Raw genomic sequence first — 23941 nt, forward strand, 5'->3', positions numbered from 1 at the left:
AGTGTATGATATGATGGGGTTATGTACATGTACTTTGAGTTTATTTATTTGTACTGAATTTTCTTTCGTGGACTCGGTCAACATATTCAATATGGCAAGGCCACCTCTCTTTACCTCCAGTGTTTCAATGAATTGACAGCATAGAATTATCTGAATACTGACTTCAGGGAGTATAAATTGTAGCTGCTGCAATATAATTCCTATTTTAAGGAGACCTTCTCTTATTTCTTATTTGCAACGGTTGGAAGAGGATGGGAATTGTGTAGCTATACATGTACCATACTAGCCTTGTATGTATAGTGTCAGTACAATCAGGAACCTTCACACCTGTACAGGATGTTTAGGGTGAGGTAGATGAAAATGAATAATGGTTGACAACTTCTTTTAGGAATATGTGATCATGCGTCTGTTTCTTGAGACAGAAAATACAAAGTAATGATTCCTTGATATTGTTGAGTATAAATGCCTTATTCATGCACTTGAAAAAAAAACTACTGCTGAAATTGTGGAAATGAAAGTCACTGGGAACAGGTAAATGGTCAAGTTTAATATGAGCAATATTCTGTTTTTTAGTGCTTTTAAGGGTCAAGGTAGCTTGTTGGTGTCCTTTTTTATGTTTAAGCATGGCTGTCATGCTATGTTGTATGTATCATATAATTAAATAAGACCATGGCATGGACCCCAGTACTAGTGTCAGTAGAAGTATATATTGCAGCAAGGAATCAGCCAAGTATATGTCCATATACACCAGATAACACATTTTGTTATGACCAGCTTTGTTGATAGTGCAATAATGATACACAGCTTTGCTTATGTAGAATGCAAGTAGCCTCCTTTTAACTGAGTCACAGAATAATTTGATACGAGGTAGAAGTTGGGGATACTTTGCTTTTGTTATTTCATGTGAGGACGATGGCAACACATAACCTACACGTATTGCATGTACTGAATAATGTAGATATTGAGAGATTATACTACTCTGTAAAGCAAAATAGTGTGTGGAATAAACCATCATACAAACAAATGACTATAAAAACAGACATTGGTGTAGGTGTGTTTTATTTACAAAGTTACATACATCCAAATCTGCATGATTGTATGGTTGTGAAGCATTTTCCACAATTGTTACTTTTCAGAAAGGGAAGGAAGGCATAGAAACCGTGTTTTCCCAAGCTGGTACTATCAAATAAACATGATTTGATGAACATACTGTATATAAAATCCAAAAATTATGATGCCATTATTTACAGATTGTACAGTCACATTTTTAAGGTCAGCCAGGAGTTCATCTGTTTCCAGTTACCATGATGACACATCTCCTCTCTCCTTTGACCCAGCATCACAGCATCATCGAATCTAGTTGTCCTCTCCGTCTGCGTCATCTTCCCGCTTCTGGTATGCCATCATATGGGATAGGTACCAGCCCCAGGGGACCAGACAGCTGGCCATCATGAGTGAGCAGGCCACAACGTTGTCCACTGGTTGCAGGGGATTCTTCTCCACCAACCTCTGGGGAAGGGAGGGGGGGGGGGAGGGGGAATGAGACAGGAATGACAAAATTATGTGATGGCAGATAACATTAGCCACGGTCCACATTGGCAAAAGATGGAGAGTTTTAAGTTTGCAAAGTTTTGCAAGTGTGACCACAAACTTCCTGCAAAACTTCTTGCAAAACATCCTCTTTCTTCTTCCTTGCGTACATGCTGCCAATGTGAACGCATGGAAAAAAGATCACGAAGAGTTCGCAATCTTCTGCCAGTCCGACCGCGCCTAATGATGATGATTAGAAACCACTGTTGTACAGTACCTAGTTAAAAAATCCTATGTGCCATGAGCATCACCCTTACTCTCCAATATTTCATACATAAACAATTGTGATGTGATGTAGCCAATCATCCCGATATGAAAATTTTAAATTATGATGACATTAAAGCCGCTGTTCACCGTTGGGAGCAGCGATTGAAAATGTTCACATACATGTAATCACATTTGATGCATATGTATAGTTCAGCTGTATCACAAAACATACTGCTATGTAAAGATTTGGCAATAAAGCCGCAAAGGTAAGGAGATATCTCTGATTTTCTCAGTAAACCATAACTGTAGACTGTTATTTCTAAAAACGATTTTTCAAAAAAAAATTGTTCACATTTTGAATATTTAGGGGAGAGCGGGGTGAGTTGGGACGCGGGTCAAGTGGGACACGTTCTCTGAATTAAAAACTATTCAACCAATCAGCGATTGGCTTATATCTACAATAAGCCCCCAACAACCATACATCACACTAAGAAAGCCATGCAGTTCGGCAAATTCTAAGTATGTATAAAATGCTATTGAAAATTTTCCCCAAAATCTGATATTTTTTTGAAATCAGGTTAATTAACCTGTTGTCTTTGTATTCATGATTTCAAGGGCACAATTGAAGCTGGTGGTGAGCCTTATTGATATGCAACTAATATAACTTGTTTTTGACAAATGCCTGCATGGTTACTGAGCAGTCGTACATATTTATGTATATGCCACGTGAGGGACAATTGGGACAACGTGTCCCATTTGTCCCTCATAATAGCATTACATGTAAAAAAAAAGTTGAGATTTTCAAACATGTCGTTCAAACTTGTTTTGTTAAAACAGAGATAATTTGAAAGCATGTTTGACTGTTTTCATTACCAATGTTTCATTACGCCTTCCAACTTTGACATTTCCGACATTTCTATAGGATGTCACACTTTACCAACACCGTCCCATTTCTCCCTTGCCGTTGTCCCACTTTACCCACGGGTGGGTCAACTTCTCCCCCAAAATAAGGTTTTTTCTTTTCATTAACTGCAGAAAATTGAGAACAGTGCCACCCCCAGTTTATAGCTCTTTATGTAACCTACCATATGAACCTTCATGCAAGCCCAAAAGGAAATGTAATCATCTCTTCTATAAAAAGATATAAGAAGAAAATTGGCGAACTTGAAATAATGTCCCACTTCTCCCCGCTCTCCCCTACCAATACTTAACACTTACTAATTAACACTATGATTTTTATGATGGTTGTTTTTATCCCTAACTTGCATTTCAGAATTAAAAAGCTGTTATTTTCACCTGCAAATGACAAATAATTGCTTTAAAAGATGAATGAAAAAGAGACAAAGGATGTACAAAACGGGAAAAGGTTCATACAGGGGAGGGGGAGGGGGGCTCATTAGTGGGTGGGGTATATAGATGACAAGATGGTGATCTGGTAGATGTGAGCAAGGAAGAAAACAACTGAGAAGGGGAGACAGAGAGGGGGGGGGGGGGAGGGGAGAAGGGAGAAATTATTTGAGAGGACAATGTCTACCGGAAAGGATGAAAATGACAAAGAGTTGCTAGATGTAAGTCCTGGTGCATGTAGTATGAAGAGAGTAGAAATCAGTTAAAAAAGATAGACAGGGGAATATAATTTTCATGTAATATGTGTGAAAGCTTGCAGATTTAGATCTAATTATCTTTATTCATAATACTTGTAGGGGTTTGCATGAGCGCTATAAGTCATAGGTCTACCCCGCATACCTCACAGTAACGGAAAACAAAGCAATGACACACAATGTAACACCTCGTATCTATCTCTTTGGGTGTGCTCATTTCTTATTTTTCTGTGGCGAAGGAACCTAATTTGCGGGAAAGACTTGAACTGAGGGAAAAGGTTCCATGACATTTGCTCCAGTGACAATTGCTCCCATGAAATATCTGCACGCTAAACCAAACATAGCTTCTACTACTCACAAATAATCCTCACATCAAATTAAACCTAGAACCATCACATATCATCACAATCTCATATCTCCTAACCTTAATTTATGTCCTTGGAGAGAATATGAGACCGGAGCAATTGACGCATGAACGGGTAAATTACAGAATACCGGCAGCCAATCACGGAGAGCGCAAATCGCTCTGAAAAGAGCGTAATTACGCTTGCCGATAGCAACCATCTGAAATATTAATCCGATCTGCGATACGGTCCGTGATTCGGCTGTCGACGATTGCATTTGTTTACGTGTGTTTTCTTTGATCTGTGCGGTGAGAAGTGTGGTATCTTACGTTGTTCTCGGGGGTTTCGGGGGTGTCCCCCGAATAATGTAGTTCTAGATCCTGACGATGCTAGTCTAGACTAGCCGTTAAAATTTACCCGTTTTTAGGAGTTGAGGATAGTCCGTATCCTAGAAATCGACAGCAATTTAGGTGAGACTAGAAAACAATCACTTATCTAATTGCTGGTGCTAGCTTACAGTAGAGCTTACGCACTGTGTGGGTTCTCTTGACAGCCCACCATGTTGACTCTATGCAGTCGTACAACAATACCTACACACAACAGCTTATGATGCGTACGTGTGCAGTGGTAGCGCGTATTGAGTCTGCAGAACGCGCGCATGTTTACTAGCACAGTGTACAATACGTATAGCAGTTGAGTGCGCACATGTCTCTTGACAATACGCGTATACGCGCACGCGCTGCCTTGCCAAACTAGTGTGTAGTGTGATTGATCGTGAATGACTTGTGTCGAAAAGAGATGAAGGAAGGAGGATGTCAGCTGTGATGACGTCATCACGTTTAAAATAGTTCCGTCAAAATCGGCTCAATTTTCTTTATCGACGATTTACTCGAGATATCTTGATTTAGAGCAGTTTTCCTCCGAAACCACTCAATTTTCATAAAAATTGTGTGGTCATGCTACTTTTTGACGGCCGTTCCGTTCCCGGGCTTTTTGGGGGCCCCAGACGACGGGAAAGACGAATTTCAGCCCTTCGGGCTGAAATTCATCTCTAAGGGAGAGCCGCCGGAGGCGGGGCCTTCGGCCCCGCCTCCGGCGGCTCTTATACGCACCAATATGCTAATTTATATGAGGCAAAACCGGTATTCTGTAATTTCCCCATAAAATGTTAATCCAGCGGGCGGAACGGGGAGATCATAGAGGGGGGGGGGGGGCTCGCCTCCCCCCCCCCCCCCCCCCCCCCACACACACACACGCACACTCTCTTTTTACCCCGGAAGTGGCACCAGGAAGAAAAAAAAGGGTTAACTAAGCTGATGAAATCCGGAAGTGGCTTCATGTGCTTTTTTTTGTTGCTTGTTAGCTGATGAAACCCGGAAGTGGCACCAGCAATATAAACTGCATGCCCCTCCCCCCGCATTTAAAAACGTGGGAGACATAACACACTCTGTGAATTCTACACTGACGCCAATCTGCTCACCGTGCTATCTCCACATGCATTTCTTCGCTGGAGGAGGCTGACAGGTTGTCTCAGGGCGGCCTTTATTGGTGGTTGTGTCGCCCTAGTAATTCTCTGGACGCAAGACGCGATGCTACGTGAAAGTCCGGAAAGTGCCATTTCTTCGGATGTTTGCCTCTCAGTCAGTGGCGATTTTTTAAAGCTTTTAGTTCCTTTTTGTCTAAAAATGTCTGTGTTTGTCGTTGTGATACAATGTAGTATGTTGGTTGTATACTTTATGGTTGCCGTATTGATATGCGACGCGTGCCATGGCAATGTTTGCGTACATTCCATTCTCACGCGTAATGGCACTTGTACGCGTACACGAATGGTTTTGTGACGTCACAAATATGATTCTGACGTCAGGAAAGTTTCTCCTATTATCCGTAGTTTGGTCTCGACAAAGTGTATAATCTCTAATTGGGTCTCGATCAACTAAACTTTAGTTTGGACGCGGGAATTTTACCCTCTTCTATAAAGGTGCGGAAATGCCCGTAAGTGTTTAGGAATAAGGAAGACAGTGAGCGGTATCTTTCAAGAACAGGTTGCCGAATGAATGCGGATTTTATAGCTCTCCGCGCCGTATATAATGATGGATGCCCGGTTTAACAAATCGATTGGGAAGGGCGCGAAAAGCCGTGGAAAGAGCTGTCGTAGCAGCACAGGACATTCTGTCGGATCACATCAAGAGTGAACATGATATAAATCCATGGACTAGGACAATCAAGATGACTCTTTTAACAACCACTTGAAAATGCGGACAAAATGAGGCAATAATGCAAGGTTATATATTCGGCTCCGACATTGAAATCGGTTTTTCTAATAATCCGTGCCTGTTAGCCGTCATGCCTGGTTCTTCCTCTTCCGCTCTTGGCATCCAGCAACCCCCACGGACCCGCCTCGTCCGGAGTCATTGATGCATTGCTGGTTATTGGCTCAGTTATGATCATATCAATATGATTGTGATTTTATCGATATTTTTTCTTTTGTCACTCTGACGAATGAAACGATTTGTACATAGCACAGAGAAGAAATCCCTTGAATAAAACTAATTATGTAAAAGAGAGAAACTAAACAAAAAAGAAATACAGCTGTAGACTAAGCAAGAGCTGAAGGGATATTATGCTTCTTCTTCCTCGTGGAAACTGTGGACCAAAATCTGCGGCCTTTAAGCTTTGCCTTTTTTTTTAATACGCCCTTATGGGGAATGTTGACATTCACCGCTTCATCCTCAGAAGAGATGTTCGGCTTGGAGGGGGACCATGTTCCTTTCTTTGACGCATTTGCATATCGCTGAATTTAAGTGGGACGTTAGACTCGTCCACGCGCAACTTGACTCTTGAGATATCTGTTGGATCGCAAAATGTTCGCGTATACCCGGGCATTGGAGAAAGAAAGGAGCCATTGCTGAATAAAGGCTGGATTGCATTCCGCATTTTGTCCGCGCCCCAGATTTGAATATAATAGATGACAATATCTATCTCTTCTGGTTAAAGACAATGTAATAAATAAACAAAATACGAATAACTTCAGATCGGGAACACAGTTTACTATATTAACAATAATGAAGAACAGCCGAGATGTAGGAGCATAATTTAATGTGACCGTGCACCTCAAAACGAACATAAAGTCGCACACACTGATTTTGCGTGAGGACTGAAAATAAGTGAAATGGGTCAACCTAGCCGATGTTGACTTTTTCATATTTTCTGAAAGAGCGGGTCTTCTTTTACATTATGCTAAAATTTGGTATCATAAAACGGGCAGGAAAGTGTGTTTTTTTAGCAGTTTATCTCGAACATTTTTGGTAGAATAGTGTGATTAGGTGTGTCTTTAGAATCCCTTTTTCATTTCTGAAAAACCTTGTCCACACTCTTCACTTTCAACTACAATAACTTTTGAAAAGATAGTGCTACTGCTTTAAAAGTTGGCATTGATTATGGACAGAATGTGTTAATGAGGCATGTTTAATTTCAGTTTAATCTGATAATCCCTTCATGGTTGCTACTCTGGTGGTTTACTTCCTTTTTTTGTCCCATTCATCGCACAGCCAGCACGGTTTGGTAAAGATTAAGCGCTTGAATAGACACTGTACCTCAGAGCCTCTTTTCACACTTTTCGTGAGTTTGTGCTTTCTTTCCAATATTTAGATAGGTTAGGAGAGTCCATTTGATTTGGGTTATACATCATTTTAAAGCTTAAAGTCTACTCTTTCAGAATATGGTCTTAACTAAAAATTAATGTCTGGCGACTTTTTGTTTGTTTTGAGGTGCAGGGTCACAAATAAAATCGATAGATAGATAGATGCAGGCACAGACAGACAGACAGACAGATATATAGGGCCAGACAACTTATAGAGAGATAGAAAAACAGGCAGATAAGTGTATAGATAGATAGATACATAGATAGATACATAGATAAACCGACGGAATAGTCTACAAAAAAAAAAAGCAAAGTAACGACAGGGAAAATATCGCAGGTAATCATCACACACACTCGTTGACTGTGCTCACGTCACGTCGGCTCAACTTCTCACAAAAATCGCAGGAAGAGAAAGAGCGCCATCTACCGCCGTAAAATGCTACTTTGTTGAGGTTATTATGGCGACAATAATCGTTGACATTGAGAGATTTGCAGAATTAGAATGACTGTGGAGGTGATAAACACACACAACTTGTTGAAGTCTCTTTTAAAAATGTAGGTGTTATATAAACAGCTGATCACAATGAAATCGACGTTCTGATGCTTCATAATCACTAACACTCGGTTGATTTTCCACCCCTAACATCAAGATGTTTAAGATTTTGTTCGCAATAGGAGTATATGATATACTATTCTTTATTTCTCTCTTACTATCGACATACTGCCATTATCTTTCACATCTCTCGTTGAGGCTGTGAATGAGAGATGCTATACTCTTGGAACAAGACGCATTATACCTTCGAATGTATTTTGCAGGGGCCGCGGAACGAGTTGGGGGTACTCCCACTCCCACTCCACCGTTCTGCGACCCCTGTATCTTTATCTTTAGTCCGGACTTCTTCAGCAAGACAAGGTCAGAAAATGTTTGGAAGGATCTATCCTTATGAGATAACCTGTTTAAATTATGCTTTGAGAAGCGGAGATGCGGCTTTCCGGTGCTATTGTATCATTTCAATGATGGTACATTTCTGAGGAACTTAAGTTTAAATGACGACGCTTTATCATTAATTTTATTTCATTAACTTTAACAAAGTGAATGCATGGACGTCAGGAGGTCTAATTTGTGACAGGATCCACGCTCAGATCAGATCAATACACGAATACATTTTGTGAAAGATGCAATTCCATTACACTTTTAAGATTACTCTCGTTGATAGTAACAATGTCAAAATATTATTGACATTTTCTTATATTTCTTACTCTACCAATGATAACCTAATCATAGTTAACACTGTTTACCAGAGGGCCCTTTGTTACGATAGTACCTTATTATCATGGCTCCCATTTTTGCACTACCATTTACACATGCGGGTCGAGAGAAACGGTCACGGATAAAACATTAATTGTATCGTCAAAGGACGTTATACTGTACGTATAACACATGGCGGGACTCGAATTCAGATCTGCAGGCGGTTGGTTTAAGTTTTATTTTAGTTGGATGTAATCTAAGAAGGTAAACCTGGAACTCTCTTAAAGTTTTACATGTTTTTTCAAAAGAGCGAGATTTGATATTGCTTGTAATTAAGTAATCTATACCATTTTCTTTGGTTTATTCTTTCCACTAACCTACTGAGCACAATTATAACAAAGTCGGTTGGCTCATCGAGTACGCCTTCGCATTGCACTATACATCCATGAAGGTGGAAAAAAATACATACAAAGTCGGTGTATACTAAACTTCCCCGTGATTATGCTGTGAACAGCATGCCCGCTCAAGGTGAACCTACTACCACCCCGAAATAACAGCAGCAGCAGCAGCAGCAGCAACAACAACAATAACAACAGCTACTACTATATACTATTACTACAACAACAACAACTAAATCCCCAAACTTCTCCCTCAGAATGGACTAACGTGGGGGATGAGTGCGCATGTGTGCATGGTTCCGATTGCTGGGCCCTGTTTTGTCAAAAGATATAATCGATTTTAGATTTCCTCTTAACACACAGACTTATGACAGAAATCAACTTTATAATCCATTTTAATTCTTCATAGATTAGGGCCCTGGTATCAATGTTTTCACGAAATCTTAATGACTGTTCTCCATTTCATATAAAACGAGAAAAACACTCGAGGAGCGCAGACCTCCGCCAAGCAGCTCATTTCCACCCATGCTGAAAATCGTCCGATTTCCCGATAAAGAAGCCTTTGTTTACGTCATCAGCTTCCATCTACGCGCATACGCGCGCGGCGCCTCGCGCCCGCGCCCACCGCCCGCGATCCGCGAGCAGAGCATGCGCACTTTAGAGCGCGTGTAACGCAAACCTCAAATACGCCGGCGCCCAGCTTAAACTCCCAAGTTCAATGACCCTATAATCTGCCAAAATCCTTCAAAAAATCCATAAGATTGTTGGATCATTACCATAATTTAATAATCGGTTCCTTGTGTCATTATCAACTTTTCTTGCAAGTTTCATTCAAATCCCAACTTTTTGAGTTATTTGGCAAACAGGCAAACAAACCAACGCCGATGAAAACCGTAGTATGGTACTGTACCTCCTGCCTTGGCGGAGGTATAAAAATGCCCAATTATAAGATGCGAGTGAAAGGAAGAGGAATTATAGAAAAAGAAACCCTTCATGAAATCCTTTTCTTCTCCTCTATATCCTACTTGTCATGCCCTAATCCAACACAATGCTAACAAGGATCAATGCAAACTCTGAAGAGATTACTCGTAGGTTTTCGCTGTCATTGAAAATAACTGGCCGACAGTCATACGTAGGACCTATAATAGACAATTCGTGAACAAAAAGAAAAAAATAGAGAGATCAAGCTCTTCATACGTATGCGAAAGTTGATGATCAATTAGGCCTACAAAGCCGTAATAAAGCTCGTGTACCCAGTACTGTCTAATCCGTGTAATTCTTCGTGACTGTCAGCTTTCTTTTCGTTAGTCTGTAATTAAATGAAGCTGTTGCAGGCTATATCGTGTAGGTCTATGATGTGCAACTTCTCCTGTAAAATGCATTGGTGTTCTCCTCGTATCTTTTTTTTTCCAAAGGAAAAGTTGCTTTACAATTATTATACTTGCATGGGGAATACATGAACATTTTGCCTGAATTTAGACCATACCCAACACCCTGATTCGTATTCCAAAGCACTTTTAAATCATTTCACAAGCTTGTTTGTGTAATATCTACATCGCATTTTCGATCCTCCTCTATACGAATGACGAAAGAAAGAAAGAAATATCCCTTGGGTCATTATCACAGATAAAGAGGCGGGTGAATACCGAGTAGTCAGCCCTCACCATGCTGCTCAAATTTCTAATTGGGGACACTTTAAACCAGTATCGCGAAACACACTCCTAGGTGCTTAGTATACTACCAGCATTGCGGGTGACGTCAATGAAAATATAATGAGATGAATGCAGGATGAATGGATTTATGAAAGGAATGGGACTGTGTGTTGCGAATAGACATCGGCGCTTTCCTGTGTGCCGCTGCAGCTAATATTCGTTCGTTCGTTCGTTCTTCTCTTCCTCTATCTCTACGCGCCGTGGCGTGTGTACGCGTGTTGCTGACTATTACTAACTGGTGGGAGGAGGCGCACAGCAAGAATATTCTGCTTCCTAGCTGGCTACCATGCCTGCCTCCGCTACCAACCGACCTGGCGCCGTTTCTCCTTGGATAACTGCAAGGATCTAGGAGCGCCCGATCTGCCTTTGCATTGGCTGTGTGATATTGCATGAACGCATTCAGCGGTAGTGCAGTAGCAGCCGACAACATGCCATTCCGATTCTAGCTGCCTCCATGGGGGTGCGTGCAGGAATAGTGAACTCCGGATCTCATGATGGACGATATCGCGCTATTTTAGACTCATGCAAGCACGGTAAGTCTTGGTAACGTCTGTCTTATCATTATTATCACCTCGAAGTGGGGATTTCGAGGATATTCGTGTTGGCCGCCTCCTAAGAATGGTAATTGGTACAGTCAGTGGAAATGTATTGAAGGATAGGAATAGATGCTGCGATGAATCAATTTAGTAGTGGAGCCACTGCTGCTGGAAGTGTACCGGTACAATGCTAACTAAACTGATGAAGCTGTAAACAGATGTGCGATGAATTCTCATGGATTTTTGAATGACCTCCCGTTGAAGTGTTCATGTGAAATCGTGGCCAGTGTGGGATGATGAGGATCCTAAGACTGTCTAACCTATAGATCCTATACATATAGATCTAAGTAAGAGGGTTTAATCTCGGCTCTGGTGAAATGATCATAGGTGTGCACGATGAAAATGCTCGTGAAGGCGATTCCTGACCATCCAATGACTGAAATCGGATGCACGCGTATTCACGTATTGACTAACATTGTGTATCGACATCATTTGTACGTGTGTGTGTTTATGTATTTGTACATGTAGTATCCGTTCCCTATTTTAGCGGAACGACTCTCCTAATCCTATGACTGGCGACTGAACTCCACGGATCTTCCGATTCTTTATATGCAAGTGATGTATTCTAAAAACAACAAATGTTCAGGAATATATCAAGCAGTAGAATTCTATGTCATAATTATGCCATAGTCTACATAGGTTTTGATGTGTGCCTGTGCTTGACTAGCAAGGGAACCAGACAGTCGGCTTCCCAAATGTATGCTTTTAGTGCCAAGGGCCAGGATGTGTATAACTACTGTACTTTTTCACCGGGAGACCATGATCAGTTTTAGGAAAGAGTCTGTTTGGATAAGGAAGGCTTACCAAAATAGCACGCTACACTCTTGAGATAGAGTCATAAATCAAGCAGCACAAGAGCAGAGGAAGTGTTGATGAAGTGGAGAAAAGGGCCTCGCTCTGATAATTCACTGCTAGGTCTAGCCTACTACCCTGTACTAGCTCATCTAATCCCATGAATGAGATAATGAATCCAAGCAAAGTGCTGCCACTGGAGCGAGTATGCAGTCATATGACCCCCATGATTATTTTGCAAACATTTACTGCATGCCATGAGTGAATTTTACAATATACAGTAAGCTACTACCAGGTTGTACATTTCCATTATTATTGTTGTATCACCAAAATAAACATTGATTTTTTAGTGTAGAAATGTTTTGCTTGAGTGAACTTTCACAGAAATAGGGATAGGCTTTTAAACAATGTATAGAAATATATCATTAAGATTACTGTATAAACAAGTCAGTTTAAGTTATTCAGTCAATATAAATCAGCCCCAAATAAAAGTGTACAAAAGTTCTTACCTTTGCAGTAGATGATAGCTTTCAATAAAGAAGCAGACTTTGACAGTGAAAAAAAAAACTGAAGAGAAACTTTCTGTACAGGGACTTGAAACTAATGCAAGCTTGTCTAAATCCTCCCATATCCACCTGTTTATGCCCTCAACCATAGCCTTTTGCTTTGATAAATGTACAAGGTTGTCTGTATTTTCATGGTGATGAGAAATTGTTCTACCACTAGAAACTACCAAGTATATGATAGTGGAGTGAGTAGACAAAATAAATCTATACACAGCAAAAAAAAAAAGAAAAGAAAAAAGAAGAAGAAAGTAAACACTTTTTCAAGCTCATATTTCTCATAGAATATTGGGTAAATATTGATGTTTTATATACCATGTTAAAGGTAAATCAATTTGCTATCAATCTGGTAGATTATTAAAAAGGAAAAGTTGTATACGCCTGAGTGAACACATGTGTTTTTCTCTTCCAAGGCACAGAAGTAAAAATTGCAAAAATGGACAAGTTCTCATTCAGGAATGCGTATGCACTCGACCATTAATGAGAACAAAAGACAAATTTAACACAGTAATTAAGAAGCACAAATCAATTTGCAAAAATTACCCACTGATCTCTATAATGTCTTTGTAGCCCCAAAAGATAAAGAAAGGCAAAGTGTAATGGAAAAAATAAAGAATCTTCTGTCAAATCCAAATTCAAATGACATTAGAGAAGAGGCTATATATCAACAAAAATGGCTGAAATTTTAAAGGTAGTATAGTATGGTATAGACGCTAAGATTTTTACCAAAATTTTCTATGAAAAATATGTAATGGAAAAAGTGTTTACTTTTTTTTTTCTGAGCGTGTATTTAAAGTAGGCCCCTACAATGTGAGATGAAATGAATTTGAGTCCAGCGAATAATAAGGCATGCCACCATGATATATGGTCACATGCCACATGCCACAATGGCTACAAGTCACACAGCCTTCAGTACATGTAGTGCGGAAGCCCTTCCCTTCATTCCACCACCTTAATCCCAATGACCTGAAAGTACCTCAGATTGTATCCTTAGGGTGATATCGATGGACTTACTCCATCCTGAAGAAGCATTTCTTTACTAGAGGTTCACTGTGAAGCCTTAAAAGTGAAGGTCGTTTGCGAGGTTCTGTGTCAAACTAGCGGATGGTACTTTGTTTGAAGAAATTAGGAATGTTCATTTGCAAACATTTGTCTCACATGGATGCAGAAGTTCAAGATATGATTGTCAAAGATGTTCTTGCTTAATGGAAATTGCATCGTACGTATTCTTATTCTTATCTTTCCTTTTTGAGGAAGACATGATTTGAAATTTGAATTTAAACTGAATGTAGATTGAATCATAAAAGCATGTGAAGGTTAAAAGTAAAGGAAGAGTAAAGTATCTATTTCCATTCCAAGTTGAGTAAAAGAACCCAAAACAAATCATAAAATGAAAAATAAACTCAGCTTAGCTGACTAAATGCCAATTTCCTGGCTGGGTAATATTCAAAATTCTACAGGCATCTGGTTGAACACAAAATGTGATTCTATCAATTTATAGCACTGAGGGTCTAAATCTGATTATAATCCAACTGAATTTTAAATAGCTAAACCAAATGATGTGTCATTTGCCCTCTGTCCATGGATAACGTATTTTGAGCAGCTGTAGTAGGCCTACATGTAGGGATAAAGTGGTGTCATATTGATTCTGTTAAACAGAAGGTATTGATTTACAGTCAAAGGGGGCAGGGAGATAAAAGCCGTTCCACTTGTTGTTGTATTTTCAACACGTGCACACATAGGTTCCTGGACCATAAATAAAGAACTGCAGGGGCTGAGAGAGTATAGTGTGTATACTGTATGCTTTTAGCTTCATTCTATTCAAAAGCAAGTATAGGATCATCTCATTCATATCTGTTGTCAAAGTTTTTTTTTCTTGATTTAACAGGATCATTGACAAGTTAAGATCTAGTTTCATGCTGTCTGATTTTGTGTATGAATTCATAGTACAGTCGAATTGACCTTATTTCTAGGATGAAATATCCTTGTTTAAGATAATCATCACATGCATCGAAATGGGCTAAAGAAATTGTTGTCATTCAAAGATAAACTACATACCAAGTGGTATGGTATATATTAGTTACATTAATATCTGATGTATGTATTAATTGATTCACTGAAACTGTTGAAAGTCATTGTAGATTTTGTGTGTAGATATCAATACACTACTCTTCTCAAAAGCTAAATGCACAAGGTTCACTTTCATGGTCATTAAAGCCATGATATTAATTGTACATGGGGTCCTTACACTGTACATTTGTGACCATACTGGCAGGAAAGTCTGGTACCCCCCCCCCCCCCCCATAACTATACACGATTACATTGACCGCAATGCATAACTTGTCTCTTCTATCAGTCTTTGGTATATATTTGGCACTTCTTGACTGGGAATGGATATAAGAAAATGTTCTATTATCAGAGTTCCTTTCAATGTCAAGTCATGCATGTCTAATGTGTATAATTACAACCCTTCATCTTTGTGCAAAACAAAACGTGTTTTTACTCTTAAGACTTACAAGAAGTACAGTGTACAAGCCTACTTGTGCTGGTTATCCAACCTGCATTCTGAATTAATAGCATAAAATTCATACATCTGTAACTGCTCCATAATTTCATGTTTGGGAAAAAATGATACACTCTTGGTCAATTTGATGTCATCTGACTATAGCACTCAATAGTACCAGTACTATGTTTTATAATTTCATTTTGTAATTCAAACTATAAAAAGATTTGTAATTTGAAAGGAAAATATGCATTGCACATTCGAAGAAGTGAAATATTACTTAAAAGAATTGCACCATGACAAAATGGTGACGGATGTAAAACAGCCACGTTTTGGAGTGTCTCAAAGTGTAGACTTGAATGTGATTTGATAAAACTTTTAGTAGAAAGACATGAGCTAAGCAATAGTTTGATGTTTGCACACAGAATGCTATATACTGATCTAAATGATACATTTTCAAGGCTCTTTGCTGGTTAATGGCTCCACTATCTACCATTAATGGTTCATACACAGATTGTCCTTGGGATACTGCCTTAGTATCATGGTACTTTTATAAAAACTGCTCAAGCCACACACACGCTGACACACACACGCACACACAACTGCAACTATACACATAGTAACTGTGCATTTCAGAGAATCTCATTTCTGAGGGAAACGTTCATTGCATCAGGGATTGATGCATCTCGAATGGAGCTGTGTTCCTATGGCAACTGACAATTGCAGATTGTCATATTTTGGTTTTGCGACGACAGAAAGCAGGTTGCACTCAGTACTGTAGGGTGATCTTTTGTTGTGGGCAAAACTCAATTGAGGCCAATTTAATTTGAAGTCATTTTCCTGGAGTTACTCTAGGGAACTTTCAAGTGATGAAAAATAGGAAAGATATCTTTTCGGGATCTTGGGCGCTTACAAAATACAATGTAGTAGAGAAAGCAATGTGATATTAATGAATAATTTGTTATGGTTTGTAGTATACATTGCAGTATACTTCGAAGAAAGACTGTAAGCTGATAGTTTTGTGTGAGTAATTTTTCGCACTCGGGTAGATAAGATGAATTTTGTGTGTTTTTTATTCTGCGGAATCAAGACATGAACTATTGGAACATTATACAACTGTAGCAAGCAAAAATATTCTGGTTTCTGGTTGCATGAAATGTGCAAAATTAAAAACACTGTGAAAGTTTCCACTTTGATAGAAACATCAGTGTTGGTTGATGCTCATCACCTTTTGTGATTTTAAAGCTTACGTGTACAAATCTGGAGTTGTTGAATGCTGGTAGTATTTCCTAATGCTCAGAGAGTGTACATGTCTCCCTCCACTTGCAAACACAGTTTGGCAAATGGGTGGCTCAGAAAGATGCATGTTGAAAATGTTACATAAATAGATGGTGCCAGAAAACATAGAATGTGAACTTTTGATTGCTTTGCATGTTGAAGTATTTATTTATTTATTTTTTAAATGTGAGGAGTGAGTAGCGCTCATCAGTGACCTATATCATTGTAATTTTTGTCAATTGCACTGTTGCATTTTATGCAAGGCATTTTTAAAAACTTATATGTTGCATTTTTCTCTGTCTTTGTTTTGCAGATTTGTTCTGCCATGAGGCATTGGCTTCAAAGGACATTTCTGTGTGGCTGCAAAATGACCATTATTTGACTGAACTGTACATATCATCACATTTGGGATGGGCCTAGCTCTACGACTGTTTCACTCCTTTGCTCAGACTTTGATCTGTGTTGCAGATTCTATCGATTAAAAGCCCTGTGTCAACTATGGTAAAACTGTTGTTGCAGTTTCTCAACAGTGAAGGTACCAAGCAAGAAGAAGCCCTGTGCTGATACTTGGACTTCGCATCTAGGAGAGACCCTGCAAAAGTAGCAATTGTACAATGTACAGGTGACCATCTGGCAAAAACTGAGCAGCAAGTCCCACATATTCAGAAAGGTTCTAAGCTAGAGAGGTTTTGGATTAACAGCCAAAATGGCACGACCTTCCAGTGGGTGTGTCTGGCACCTGCTGCAGAGAACATTCTTCAGGTTGACTGTGTGCTTTTTACTCCTTCAAACACAATCAGCATTTGAAGTAGTAGCACAGAATCAGACACAGACTCCTGCTCTGCCAACCAAAACTGAAGAGCCAGAAAAGCCAACAGAGGACCTAACAGAATGCAAGAAAGGTTTGATTCTGCCTGTGTGGATGCCCCAGGAAAATATCACCATTGGGGACAAGATTGCCCGCGCCATTGTGTACTTTGCAGCACTGGCATTCATATTCTTAGGTGTGTCCATCATTGCTGACCGCTTTATGTCGGCTATCGAGGTCATCACCTCCAAAGAGAAGGAAGTAACCATCAAGAAGCCCAATGGTGAAGTCGTAACGGTGAGCGTCAGAATCTGGAATGAGACTGTCTCAAACTTAACTCTTATGGCTCTTGGATCATCTGCCCCTGAAATCCTCTTGTCTGTGATTGAAATCTGTGGAAGGAATTTTGAAGCTGGTGAGCTCGGTCCGGGAACAATTGTTGGCAGTGCAGCATTCAATCTCTTTATCATCATTGCAATATGCATCTATTGTATACCTGATGGAGAAGTCCGTCGCCTGAAACACTTACGAGTGTTTTTTGTCACAGCAACCTTCAGTTTGCTTGCCTACCTGTGGATGCTTGCCATGCTGAAGCTGTTTTCCCCCGGCATCATTGAACTCTGGGAAGCAATAGTGACATTAATGTTGTTTCCTATCACTGTCGTCTGGGCGTATATTGCTGATGTGCGCATTTTCTTTTACAGATTCCTCAGGAAAAAATACAAGGTAGAGAAGGTGGTGAGGAGGGGGTCCAACATGCCCAATGATATGGAAATGGGAGAAAATGAGATGCATGAGAACCATCTCAATCATGGTATGGATGGCATAGAGTATAAGGGCAAGCGATACAAGGATCTTGATGGTGATGCTGGTGAAATCAAGGACTTGGATGAGTCCAGGAAGGAGACCATCCGCCTCCTGAGGGAACTCCGACAGAAGCATCCTGACGCTGACCTTGCCACTCTAGAACAGATGGCCAACTACGAGACCCTCAACAACCAGCAGAAGAGCAGGGCGTTCTACCGTATTCAGGCTACCAGGAAGATGTGCGGCGCTGGTAATATCCTCAAGAAAACGTTGGAGAAGAAACGAGCCAGCGTTGCTGAGGTGAAGATTGAAGTACCACAAGATGACTCCATCACACGAGTTTGCTTTGATCCACACAACTACACTGTGATGGAGAACGTGGGAAACTTTACTATCACCGTAGCTCGCTTGGGTGGGGACATGAACAGCACCGTATATGTGGACTACAAGACAGAAGATGGAACAGCAAATGCAGGATCAGACTACCACTACGGCGAAGGGACACTCATCTTCAAGCCAGGAGAAACTCAAAAGGAGATTCCTCTCACCATTATCGATGATGACATCTTTGAGGAAGATGAACACTTCTATGTCCGCCTGAACAACATCAGAGTGGGTGGACCAGATGGAATGTTCCAGAGCAATCGTGCAGATCAGCAGGCAGAGATTGTCGAGCCATTGCTTGCTACCATCACCATCCTGGATGATGACCATGCTGGTATTTTCCACTTTGAGGACAAAGTTTCCAAGATCCCGGAGTCCAGTGGGGAGGCGCAGTTCAAGGTTGTCCGCTCAGCAGGTGCCCGAGGAATGGTGCGACTCCCGTATAAGACTGTTGAAGGCACTGCCAAAGGAAATGGAATTGATTTTGTGGACATTGAAGGAGAGCTGGAATTTGAGAACGATGAAACTTGGTAAGTCCATCCATACTTAATAGTCACCATCAACACAATATATCATGCCCTTCTTCCACTAGCTTCATTTTTCAGGGATGTAGCTTGTGAGCAGTAGACTAATCTTTTTCTAGAAGTGAAATTACTACATCCTGGAGACATCAGGGAAAAAAAAACCTGATTCGTGTCATGAACTTATCCTTTTTATACAGTGAATAATTACCCAAACACTTCCTGCACATGTCATCACATAGGAACTACTCCTCCGAAGTGCAACATATAATTTCATTAAAAGTCCTCTTCTTTGTGGCAGTAGAGGGATGTGAGGGTAAATAGATTCCATGATTCAGTTGAGAGATTAACCTATAATTGGTTGCAGTGTTAGGCCTACAATTGTACATGTATTCACCTGCTAAATTGCGAAAAACAGCTTGCGTCGAGCCTACTTTAGAGTACTGTAAAAGTGGATATTTTCATGTGACTAATTTTTCGTGCTCAGCCGGGTAAGAAGAGTTTCGTGTGTTTTCCACCACGTGGAATCGAGATATCAACTAATGTAACATCTACTAGTATATGGCAAGCAAAAATATTCGTGTGCTTTTATTTTCGTGTTAGTTTGTATTTGCATGAAATGTGTGAAAATTTCAACACTGCAAAAATTTCCATTTTTACAGTAAGTCCTCTTGTGGGAACCCCCCATATCTCTACTTCGTTTTTTCCAAATCTATGAGGCTGCTTGGTGATGCAAATATGTGACTCAATAGTCATAAATGACCAAGGCTCGAGAAGACGCCTGATTTGCTGATCTTCATGCTGTAAATTATTCTCTGTCCATATTTTTTTGTTCAATGTTGAGTGATTTTGGCATTTGTGAAGTGTTTTGTGTGTGTATGTAAAATGTTTGTGTGTGTGTTCATTTTCTTTAACATTCACATTTTTTCTTTTTTTTACAGTTATAGCATCTTTAGCGAGATTCATTCAAACCTCTTTGTAATAATTCAGGACATTTGTATGCTGGCGTTGTATTTAAAAATGCTTCTCTTTTAAAGTTACCATGCCTGACCCTGAATTCAGATCTGTCAGTGCGATAAACTATTTGTAGTTTAAATTGTTTGAAGGGATGGTCTTTAAAAAAAATGTATTCTTAAATCTTGAAAATATTCTGGCATAATTTCTCCCATCCTCTTTTTTTTTCATAGTTTTTATAAATCTGACATTTCAAATCACATTTGTGCTTTACAGTGGAAAAGTTTTGTTTACAGGTGCTTAATTCAGTTATGGTTTAAATGCTTGTGTGTTTATTGTGTGAATTAAGGAAATTTACGCCAGGCCATTTGCCGCACGACGTCATGTGGCATTAGTATACACTTATTACTATTACTTATGTTATACTTATGTTATCTTATTAAGTGGGTTTTTTTTGTCACATTGACTTTGATGAAGTGATTTTTCCTATTATACACTTTGATTTGCATGAGTTGCTCTAGACACCATGTTTCATGATGGTCGATCCTGTCCATTGTGATGTTTACTAGCATTGAGTGTTGAGCTGAAGACTATTTATGATGATAATCACCATAAAACGTGATGCCTAAGTAAGACATGGTCATTTGAGCAGCCCTGGTATAATATCGTAAGTGGGGTCACTCAAGCCTGTCCTTCCTTTCATGCGCTTTATAAGTGATTTGCACGAGAGTGATACTATCGTGGCAGACTGCTCGTGATGTCTTTGAGCACTCGAAAGGCTGCCGGGGGTACGTGGTATGCCGTCACTGTCACACAATGGAATGACAAGCCCCCCTCGCCTGTCTGTGACCTCATGAGAATGTGCAGCTGGTATTACATGAGATGAAGTGAGGTATTTGGCTGCACTGGCAATATCAAGACATTTGCACAACAGGGCCAACGCATACGTTAGTGTCCTCTTTCTGGGTGGCTTACAATAGAGCAGAACTTACCAGTGACTCCTCTGTGGCGCAGTCAACCTTTATCCTGTACTTCGGTCTGTGAATAGAGTTAAAGGTCACTTTACAAGCAATCTTATATATTGAAGGTGACAGTTATCACAATTGAACAATCATATTTTTATTCAAACAACTGTGTTTGAAGTATTGAGAATTATCTGTATCTCCTGGTGATATTCCAGGCAGGGCAATGGAATTCAGAAATTTACTATAAATGATTACTGCAAGTAAATGTCAAAATTCAAATCAAACTGTTATCACCCAGTTTATGTGACACGATGTACCTTCCAAACAGTTGTCAAGCGATATATAGAGTAACTCTCGGTGCTTTTGTTCCCCAATGGAGGCAGATTATTATGTCTTTTGAGAGAATTAAATATTATACATTTAAATCAATTAGTAGTTTGCATTTAAAAAAAAAAAAAAGAGAGGAAAAATGTAAAAGTGTTCAAGATGAAAACTGTTGAAGTCATGGGATATTTCAGGTTCATGGCCAATACAGCTGTTTTTATGTCTCCACCAAATGTAATTCATGAGAGAACTACTTGCCAGTGTCATGACTTTTTCTACCTACCTGGGTCTGAGGTACGCTTCATCGACCTTTCTCTTGTCCATATAGGTCACTGATTTGTTTTTAGAATGTCTGGTGTAAGCGGTTGGGTGTAAAGTTATTTTGTAAGTTGAGAGCCCATGATTAGATGTGTAATTGTCAAGAAGTTACGGATCGAAGTGAGTTTTTATGCAAAACATCCATCACACACCATAGTTTTATGCACTGCAGATGCTGTACATTTTTTATTAGTGTCCTTTACTATAAACAGCTAGAGCTTTACCACTTTGTGCACATCTGATGGCTTCCCAGTTGAAGTATTAACACAAAATTGTGAGAGCATTAACATGCTTGCAACATTTTTTAGTGTAAAATGGCCTGCAACTTGTTCAATGTTGAGAACAAACTAAAGCAGTTCCTGAGTCCAGAGACAATGCCATGTGCTGCTACAAAAAAAAAAAAAAAAAAAAAAATACAAGTCTGTAGACCTTGTGCAGAGTTGTTGAAGCTCCCGGAACTCTAAAACAGAACAGATGATGTGTGAGTGTGAACATGCTGGGCTATGGCATTTCCTCACCTTGCAATATACCGTGTGGAAATAGCGACAATGCTCAGGCTCGTTGCAACTTTTAGCGCTTCCCAAGCCCAGTGACAGAGATATGGCCGGATGTTCGATGGTGTTTCAAAAACAACCACTTATACCTGCATCAAGGTCAGCCAACACCGACTCAGGTGGTTCCGTCCGTCCCGCCTGTTTCGTGGTGTTCTACCATAATCCAGACTTCCAATCTAATTAGGGTGGCGACACACGTACCACCACCTTTCTGGCGGGTATCCTCCACACCTCAGCCTTGCCCCCACCCCCCCTTCCCCCCCTTCCCCCTTCCCCACAGTCCCTAGTCTCGTTCCTATATTTAACGTCTGCTGTCATCTGGAGGTGGTGGAATCAGGTGGTGGATGGCAGGGGCATGTATATTGCATGTTAAAAGTGTATAGTGAATACTTGAAAAGGGGAAATGGGGGTCCAAGGCTAATCAGTGTCCAAGCATGATTACACATATTTACTTCATTTGTGTGTGTGGGGGGGGGGGGAGGGGGTGAATTTTCCATAATTAGTGGTAGTCCATTAACCCGTTGAGGACGGTTTGATTTTGCTACAACACGCATTTCCCGTAGACATCTGCCCGAGTATACTCGGGACTCGTCCTAAACGGGTTAAATTTCAATATAGGCGTTTTCACATCAGCCCGATAAAAATCCAAGCTCGAGATATTTTTCGCGATTGCGAATTAGAGCGCTATTTCATTTCTTATTCACATCAGCCCGAAGAGAATTAGCCCGCATTTTTTTTTTCGAGCTATTTCGACAGCTGAGTATGTGCAAACAGCATCAGTAATGTGTGTGCCCTCTCAAAAATTCCTCATGATTTGTGTGCAGTTTGCCTCAATCGATCGGGTCACACACTCTAGGCATGATGGGATGCATCGCGCTAATTTCTCGAGTCATTTTCACATTATCAAATAGCACGCTAATCTCCCGCTATTTCAGAAATTTCCCGAGTTGGACTCGAGAAATTTTCTCGATCAGAGCGATACAATTAGTGCGCTAATTTGTGTTCACATTATCAAATAGTGCGCTATTTCGTGATTGGGTTAATTTCCTAAAATAGCGTGCTATTTCAAAACATCAGGCTGTTGTAAAAACACCAATTGATACAATTATGAAATTGATTTTTTATCATTACAACATCATCAATCCGAATAAAATGCTATGGAGAGCACCTGAAAGAGGTCAGATATCTGACTGCGCTTTGATAGTGTGTTTCCATTTCACTCAGTAGGCCTACCCGTAATGTATTCATCCAAGGATTCATTAGGTTACTTTTTTCATTGGTTTTCTGTCAGAAAGGACAACTTGCTGACTATCCTCCCTTCGAGAGGATTGCGATGGGGAACTGAGGAATAGCTGACAAATGAGCAAGGATGGTCCGCGTGGGGATTATCCCCGTGTGCATGGGATTAAGTCCAGAAAGCCTCCAATGAGTAATCCTGCCTGACAGCTGTAATACAGGCTGTACGTTGTGCAAGTGATATTTCTGGATATTTTGCAGAAGAGAGTGAGGAAAAAAACAGAGAGAGAGAGGGGGGGGGGGGGCAGATAGAGCGTGAGATGGAGAGGAGGAGGAAAGGGTGGAGTGTGGAAACAACAGGGAAGATATTATACACTAAAAATATTTACATTAATTTACAATTTTGAATCTCAATATTGTCAGGAAACTTGTAGGGTGATTGATCGTGTTCCCACATGTCAAATAGCAAACAAAAGAAAGAAGATCAAGAGCACCTTGCATTTTCTAAGGAGTAAACAGCTTTTTTCCTTTTTTTTCATTCGTTACTAGACATATATACCAAACTTTTGTCTAGGTGATAGTAGGTATTGAATGTAG

General features: G+C 40.1%; 1 protein-coding gene across 1 annotated transcript; it reads left to right on the forward strand.

Annotated features, from left to right (window-relative positions):
* Positions 1-10967: 10967 nt before the first annotated feature.
* On the forward strand, positions 10968-19330 carry LOC139711933 (sodium/calcium exchanger 3-like). The gene is made up of 2 exons (XM_071623779.1): positions 10968-11274; positions 16787-19330. The coding sequence occupies exon 2, from the start codon at positions 17180-17182 to the stop codon at positions 19004-19006; it is 1827 nt and encodes a 608-aa protein (XP_071479880.1). The 5' UTR covers positions 10968-11274; positions 16787-17179; the 3' UTR covers positions 19007-19330.
* Positions 19331-23941: the final 4611 nt, after the last annotated feature.

This window comes from Diadema antillarum, unplaced genomic scaffold (assembly GCF_040938485.1).
Source record: "Diadema antillarum isolate AM-2024a unplaced genomic scaffold, OU_Dant_1.0 seq00001734_RagTag, whole genome shotgun sequence".
Classification (NCBI taxonomy): Eukaryota; Metazoa; Echinodermata; class Echinoidea; order Diadematoida; family Diadematidae; genus Diadema; species Diadema antillarum.

Excerpts from the sequence above, each read along its gene's own strand:
- LOC139711933 (XM_071623779.1), top strand. The coding sequence starts at position 17,180 with ATGGCACGACCTTCCAGTGGGTGTGTCTGGCACCTGCTGCAGAGAACA.